The 7,500-nt window shown below is 48.4% G+C and overlaps 3 protein-coding genes across 3 annotated transcripts; 1 reads left to right on the top strand and 2 right to left on the bottom strand.

The window, feature by feature from the left end:
* Window positions 1–734: 734 nt before the first annotated feature.
* Window positions 735–1,220, bottom strand: ENH_00072280 (translation initiation factor eIF-5A, putative; the record flags this gene model as incomplete). Its single annotated transcript, XM_013577547.1, has 1 exon — window positions 735–1,220. One exon carries the CDS (start codon window positions 1,218–1,220, stop codon window positions 735–737), a length of 486 nt encoding a protein of 161 aa, XP_013433001.1.
* Window positions 1,221–2,114: 894 nt separating this feature from the next.
* ENH_00072270 (hypothetical protein, conserved) lies at window positions 2,115–3,525 on the top strand (the record flags this gene model as incomplete). The annotated part of the gene is made up of 3 exons (XM_013577546.1): window positions 2,115–2,514; window positions 3,008–3,112; window positions 3,356–3,525. The coding sequence occupies 3 exons, from the start codon at window positions 2,115–2,117 to the stop codon at window positions 3,523–3,525; spliced, it is 675 nt and encodes a 224-aa protein (XP_013433000.1).
* A 674-nt stretch (window positions 3,526–4,199) lies between these two features.
* ENH_00072260 (hypothetical protein, conserved) lies at window positions 4,200–4,927 on the bottom strand (the record flags this gene model as incomplete). The annotated part of the gene is made up of 3 exons (XM_013577545.1): window positions 4,200–4,264; window positions 4,382–4,491; window positions 4,767–4,927. 3 exons carry the CDS (start codon window positions 4,925–4,927, stop codon window positions 4,200–4,202), a joined length of 336 nt encoding a protein of 111 aa, XP_013432999.1.
* Window positions 4,928–7,500: the final 2,573 nt, after the last annotated feature.

Genomic DNA, 7,500 nt, shown 5'->3' with positions numbered 1-7,500 from the left:
ATAAATAAATAAATAATGAACATTTATATTCAACTGCATGCATAAACTCGGCTCCTCCCGGCGCGAAGAAGCCGCGAAAGAATTGCTGAGAAGCACTTGAGAAGAATAAAACCATTTTGGGAAAAGTGGAGCAATTTTGGACGAAATAAAACCATTTTGGACGAAATAAAACAATTTAGAAAGAAATAAAACCATTTGGAACGAAATAAAACAACTTTTGAAGCAAAAAAGTCCTTTTCCGGAGCAGTTTTGCGAAACAAAACCTCCAACGCGCTCCCCCAAACCTCCCGCGCCTCCGCGGTGTACGTACACCCGAAAACAGCTAAAAAAAACTAAACAGATGCTTAAAAAAGCCAAATAAAAGCTAAATAAAAGCTAAATAAAAGCTAATAAAAGCTAAATAAAAGCTAAAAACAGCTAAATAGAGCCAAATAAAAGCTAAAAAAGCTAAATAGAAGCTAAAAACAGCTAAAAAAAGCTAAATAAAAGCTAAAAAAGCTAAATAAAAGCTAAAAAAGCTAAATAAAAGCTAAAAGAAGCTAAACGAGAGCTAAATGAAAGCTAGCAAAAGCTAAAGAAGTAGTCGAAAACAAACGCGAAGAGCTGCAAGAGCGTTCCCGGGCGCGGCGCCCTCAGTCCGTTTCCTGCGCCACCCCCACCACTGCAGCAGCCACCACCGCCACCCCCACCACCAGCGCAGCAGCAGCAGCAGCAGCAGCAGCAGCAGCAGCAATTCAGAGTTCCTTGCAAGCGACGATCTTCTCCTTTCCGCAGGCCGCCAGCACACTGACAAGCACGCCCTTGCCCTCCTGAAACAGCGCCTTAACCTGCAGCGCGACCTCATCCAAGTTCCCCTCCGAGTCCCTCGGAAGAGTCAAGTCGCTTTTCAAGTCTCCGTTTTCCAGCAGCAAAGACACAAACCCATCATCAGCTACATCTATTAATTGATATTCTGATCTCTTAACAGTTGGCACTTCCATGTTGTGCGAAGTCGGGCAAACGTCTTCGTACTTTTTGCCGGTGAAAATGTCGAGCCCGACGATGTGCGCCTTCGCGTGGCCGTGCTTGCCGGTCTTGGCCGTGGAGAACTCCACGACTTTGCAGGGATTTCCCTTTAACATACAAAAACCATTCTTTTTAATAGCCCCCGCTTGCATGGGGTAAGTCAGGGAGGCCCCCGCGTCAGCCCGCTCGAAACTCACGTCTTCCGCGTCCGACATCGCAGCAGCAGCAGCAGCAGCAGCAGCAGCAGCAGCAGCAGGGGGGGGTGCTGTTTGGAGGGCAGGTGGAGAGAGAGGCTGCTGCGGGATATCAGGGAATTGGCACTGCCCCACACATGCAGCCGATGCGACACGCGGCCAGCCCTGCGGCGGCGAGACCTGCTGCTGCTGCTGCTGCTGCTGCGGCTGCAGCTGCTGCTGCGGCTGCTGCGGGGGAGGGGTGGTGGTGCGGTTTTGCTGCTGCTGTGGAATTTCGAAGGCTGTTGTTGGTTTGCTGCTGCGAAATAGCAGCAGCAGCAAGAAGAACAAGGCCAAAACCAAGCTTTGCTGCAGCAGCGCAGCCACGCAGGCCGGCAGAGCACCCGCTGCGGGGCAGCAGCAGCAGCAACGCACTGCTGCTGCTGCTGCTGCTGCAGTTATTAACCAGCTCCTCCTTTAATTCACTTTGTTTGCTGCGCAAAATAACAAACAAAAACCCTCCAACAACCAACCGCTGCAGTAGAACTCCTCTATAAACCCGCGCAGCTCCTGCGCTGCTGCTGCTGCTGCTGCTGCTGCTGCTGCTGCTGCAACTGCTGCAACTCCTCTGCTGCGCTGCCTGCCCTGCTGCTGCTGCTGTAACCCGCGAACTAGCCGTGAAACGCAAATTGAACTAATTTGGTTTTTATTTCAATTTCAAATACTCCCGCAGCACTTTCTGCTGCTTAGCTGCTCATTACAACAGCCCACGCAGCACCCCCTGCTGCTGCAGCTGCTGCTGCTGAAGCACAGCGGAGCCCCTGCTGCTGCTGCTGCTGTTGTTCTTCCTGCTGCTGCTGCTATTTCACTCGCAGCAGCAGCAGCAGCAACAGCTGCAGCAACAGCTGCAGCTGCGCGGGGGGCGGCAAAGCCGCCATGGCAGCCGACAGCTCCCTGCTGCAGCTGGAGCAGCTCCTGGGAGCAGCAGCATCGACGCCTGCTGCTGCCACCAGCAGCAGCAGCAGCAGCAGCAGCAGCAGCGGGGGCCCTCCTCCCGTGCTCACCAAGGAAGCAGCACGCAGCGCCGCCATCGCAGCAGCAGCACAAGCCACGGCCCTCTCCCAACGCTGCCAGTCTTTGCTGCCGCTCCTCAAACAAGCTGCAGAAAACAAAACCAACAGCAGCAGCAGCAGCAGCAGCAGCAGCAGCAGCAGCAGCAGTGACGCTAGCTCGACTGCCCCCAGCAGCAGCAGCAGCAGCAGCGACGCTGCTGCTGCCAGCAACTCCCTATTATTAGAGTTAGATTCGGACGCGGAGGGCCCTGTGGTGGAACTGGGTGGGTCTTCGCGAGTTGCTGCTGCTGCTGCTGTTTGCGGCTGCTGCTGCTGCTGTTTGCTGCTGCTGCTGCTGCTGTTTGCTGCTGCTGCTGCTGCTGCTGTTTGCTGCTGCTGCTGCTGCTGCTGTTTGCTGCAGCTTTGCTGCAGCTCTCTTTCCTCTAGGCGCGTCCAGTGCAACTCTCCGCTGCTGCTGCTGCTGCTAGTTAATTGTCTTTACTTATTTTTACTAGTTGAACTTTTTGCTGCAGACTGCTAGCTAGGCCAACTTGCTGCTGCTGCTGCTGCTGCTGCTGCTGCAACTGCAAATGAATGCTGCTGCAACCTGCTGGTGCTGCAGCGTTCTGCTCCTGCAACTTGCTGCTGCTGCAACTTGCTACTGCTGCAGCCTGCTGCAGCAGCAGCAAGCTGCACCGTGCTGCTGCTTCATGTTGCTGCTCCTGCTGTTGCGTTTGCTGCTGCTGCTGCTGCTGCTGCTGCTGCTGCTGCTGCCAGACGTGGGCGTGGGCGTCTTCGAGGTGAAGGGGCAGCTGCCCCCAGACTCTCGGCTGCAGCAGATGGGCATTGCCCTCGTCGATTTGCCTGAAGGGCCTTCACAAGTAAAGCTGCTGCTGTTGCTGCTGCTGCTGTTGCTGCTGCTGCTGCTGCTGTTGCTGCTGCTGCTGCTGCTGCTAGTTGTGCTGCTGACGATGCTGCTACCAATGCTGTCGCTATTGCAACTCATGCTACTGCTGCTGCTACTGGCGCTGTTGTTGCTGCTACTGAATTGCTGCTGCTGCTACTGAATTGCTGCTGCTGCTGCTGAAGCTGCTGCTGCTGCTGCTGCGCTTTCTTGCATGCAGGACTCTGCTGCGCCGGGACCCCCCTTGGACGCGCTGCAGCGGGCGCTGGCGGCGCGGCAGCAGCAGACCTGCTGCAGCAGCAGACCAGTGGTCACGGTCCTCTCCAGCGGCAGCAGCAGCAGCAGCAGCAGCAGCGAAGGGGAAGACAGCGACGAGGCGCCTACTGGCTAGTTGCCCGGAGCGCACTGCTGCCTGCGAAACTCTAAACCCTAAACCCTAAACCCTAAACCCTAAACCCTACTTAAGTAGGTAGGAGCCATTCACAACTGGCTCACCGCGGTCGGGGCAGCTGCATGCATGCGGCGCATGCCAGGTGTCTAGACAGTGCGTCTTGCGCAGCAGCAGCAGCAGCAGCAGCAGCAGCAGCACCCGCTGCAGCGGGGGATTTTGAAATGGAAACTGGCTTGAGTGCGAGCAGCCGCACTCTAAGTTTAGAGGACACTCAGGCTTCCTGCTGCTGCTGCAGCGCAGCAGCAGCAGCTGCTGCTGCGTTGCAGCAGCAGCTGCTGCCCTTCAGTCCAGCCAAAATGGCCACAGTTCAAAAGCAGGATTTGTACATAGTACAGATACATAAGGCATGCGTTTATGGAACTGCATGCCATAAGTTTACAGAACATATTTACAATAAATAGATTTATTTAATTTGTTAAATATGCAGTGCATGCACCTGCTGCATAACAAGCCGCATTAGTGCAGAGGCAGCGTTGCTGCTGATCCGCCAGACCTGCTGCTGCTGCTGCTGCTGCTGCTGCAGCTGTAAGCGAAGAAAGGCGAATCGAATTTGCTTTAAGCAGCAGCAAGAAGCAAATTGGATTTTCCTTTTTTGCTTTCCAAAAAGAAATGTTTTATTTGGGCACAGGGTTGAGCCACTGGCCGCCCTGGCCGTAGGCGGCGGCGACGAGCTGGGCGGCTGCAGATTCGCAGACAGCGAAAGCTGAATTTGAAGTTCAGCTTTTCCGCTTTGAAGGCAAAGAAGAGCTGCAAAGGGAATTCGGGGGGGCTGGAGACGCAAATAATTCAAACTTACTTTTCTTTTGCTTTCGAACCATGTAGGTCATGTGCCAGACCTTGTAAGTGCCGTAGAACACAAGTCCCATGCCCAGGGGGTTCGCCCACCACCAGCGGCGGTATTCGGATCTGGAAAAGGAAAAGAGGAAAACAATTCAAAAAGGGAAATAGTGGCGAAAAAGAAATAATAAACCCGTTTAATCGCAACACAAGAGCAAGAATTCCCGCAGAAAAACTGCAAACGACGCAGCCACCAGCAAAATAAAAGAAGTGGTGGAAGCTGGGGTGAGAGGATCGGCGAAGGGAGGGCTGAGGTGTACGTACACCTGAAGCTGCACGGCGCGGCGCCGGGGAAAGCTGAAGAAAGCTGAACGAAAAGCGTTTTGCAAAAGAAATGAACTCACGTGCGAGATATTTGTGCAAATTGTTTATTTGTCCAGAACATCATTTGTTGAGCGACGTCGGAGAACTGTTTTCCTTCGAGCTGGCGCCACTGGCGGCGCCACTGGGCGGGGTTGATGGCGCGCCCGGCCATTGCGACGTAACTCTGGAAGTGAAATCCCATTTTCTTTTCTTTTTTTTAAATCTTTTCTTATTTCAAAACATTCACGAAAGAAAAAATCCCAACAGCTGCAGCGCGCGTTCCTCCACTCCGCGAAGCCTCTGCTCGCCGCCCCGACTTGCAGCAGCAGCTTCCTCCCTGCTACGAAAACAGCAGCAGCAGCAACGCCCAGCGACGGAAGTTCAATTTTTAATTCTTCTCCCCAACAAAGGGCCCCAAAGCCCCAATCTGCTGCTGCTGCTGCTGCTGCTGCTGCTGCATGCAGGGCAGCCGCAGCCGACGCATGCAGGGGGGCTCTTCTGCTGCTGCTAGCTGAGGAGTAAGGAACTGGAACACAGGAATATTAGCAGCCAATAAAGGTAATTGCAAAAAGAAAAGTCCAAGTAAAGGTTTTAACTCTCGAATCCCAAAGTTGAATCAAACTTGAATTGCTGCTGCTGCGCTGCATGCATGCAGCAGCAGCAGCCCTGGGAAAAGACCAAACCCTTTCACTGCTGCGCTTCTGTGGGGCTCCAGATTTGTATTTCAATTAATTTCAAATTATTCAAATTAAAGGCCGAAGCAGCTTTCAAGTAGAAAGTAAAGCTTTCGAAGCATTGCAGATAATATATATATTATATATATATGTATATATTATATATATATATATATATATATATATATACATATATATATATAGATATAATTGGTAACATATATATACCATATAATTATTAATATATATAGATATAATTGGTAACATATATATACCATATAATTACTAATATATATATATAATTGGTAACATATATATACCATATAATTACTAATATATATATATAATTGGTAACATATATATACCATATAATTACTAATATATATAATTGATAGTATATTTATATTTCATTATAAAGACTGCATCTAATAGTTAATGCATTGCATGCATGCGCATATGCACAACTGTACATACACACATGGACACAATAAGTGGATTTATTTATCAATTTATTTATCAATTTATTTATCAATTTATTTATCAATTTATTTATCAATTTATTTATCAATTTATATAATAATATATATGTATATATTATAATAATATATGCATATATACAAACAAATAAATCCCAATAGTCTGCACAGAAGTTAATAATCTTATTTACAGCTAAGCTTCACTATATGGACTTCTATGAATGCATGCACTGGCTGCATGCACTGGCTGCATGCGCTGGCTGCATGCACTGGCTGCATGCACTGGCTGCATGCGCTGGCTGCATGCACTGGCTGCATGCAGTATATGTGTCTGCATTTGCAAAAAATAAATGCAAATAAAGGAAATGAAGTTGCAAATAAAAGAAGAAGTTGCAAATAAAAGAAATGAAGTTGCAAATAAAAGAAATGAAGTGAACGCAAAGGGCCGTCTGCATGCATGCAGTGGGGTGTATGCGCGCTGGGGTGTACGTACACTGGAAGTGCGTGGGGTGTACAGGCACGTGTTTGGGCGCCTCAGCGCTTTGATGCAGCAGCGCAGCAGAGGAGTTATACGCTAATTTAGGGTTTGATTGAAAGCTGCTGCTGCTGCTGCATTTGTTTTTATTGTCCCGCCTTTTGCAAATGCAATTAAATGCAGTTTGGCCGCGTTAAATCTGCTGCCTGGCGGCTCCCTGTGCTGCAGCAGCAGGTCAGCAGCAGCTGCAGCTGCTGGAGCAGCAACAGCTGCTGCTGTTGCTTCTATCCCTGTGAGCAGCAGCAGCAGCCGCTGCCCACGGCGTGTCATTGTGTTTGCAGTTTTTCTCCAAACAGCGTTTGGAGATTAGGGTTTAGGGTTTAGGGTTTAGGGTTTGCGGGCTGAAAAGGCCACTTAGTACTTCTCTATGTGCAGCAAACCCTTTTGCAGCAAAACGATACAAACGCAAAAAGCCTCAAAGTCGTCCTGGCAGGGCAAAGACGCCACCTGAGCAGCAGCAGCAGCAGCAGCAAAGACAGCAGCAGCAGCAGCAAAGACAGCAGCAGCAGCAGCAAATACAGCAGCAGCAGCAAATACAGCAGCAGCAGCAGCAAATACAGCAGCAGCAACAAAGACAGCAGCAGCAGCAACTTAAATACGAATGTGCATATGGAATGAGGACAATATAAAGACCAAATGCCACAAGAAAGAAAAAAAATAAAATTAAATTAAATTAAAATAAAAGATTTGAATTTAACAAAAAGAAAATGGAACATTAAAGGCGCAGCACGGGCACTGACATCGAATGCTTGTCATTTTCTTTGAAACCTTTTTGCAATCTTTTTACTTTTCTTCAAATTGCAACTATTATTATTATTATTATTATTATTATTATTTATTATTATTATTATTTTTATCATTATTATTATTATTATTATTATTATTATTATTATTACTATTATTATTATTATGATTATTATTAAAACGGCATAATTAATATCTTTAAATCGAAACAATTAATATCATATTGCTTTCCCGGCGTTTTTCGCTCGTTTTCAGCGGCGTTTGTGCAGATTTGTTTGCCATTTTAGTTTTTTCTTTTGCATTTATTTCACAAATTTGATTTCTTTTTCTAAAATTAATTTATTTA

The sequence above is a fragment of the Eimeria necatrix genome, genomic scaffold, assembly GCF_000499385.1.
Source record: "Eimeria necatrix Houghton genomic scaffold, Enh_scaff70, whole genome shotgun sequence".
Taxonomy (NCBI): domain Eukaryota; phylum Apicomplexa; class Conoidasida; order Eucoccidiorida; family Eimeriidae; genus Eimeria; species Eimeria necatrix.
The sequence above is the reverse complement of the archived record's forward strand: the minus strand, read 5'-3'. Positions and strand labels throughout refer to the sequence as shown.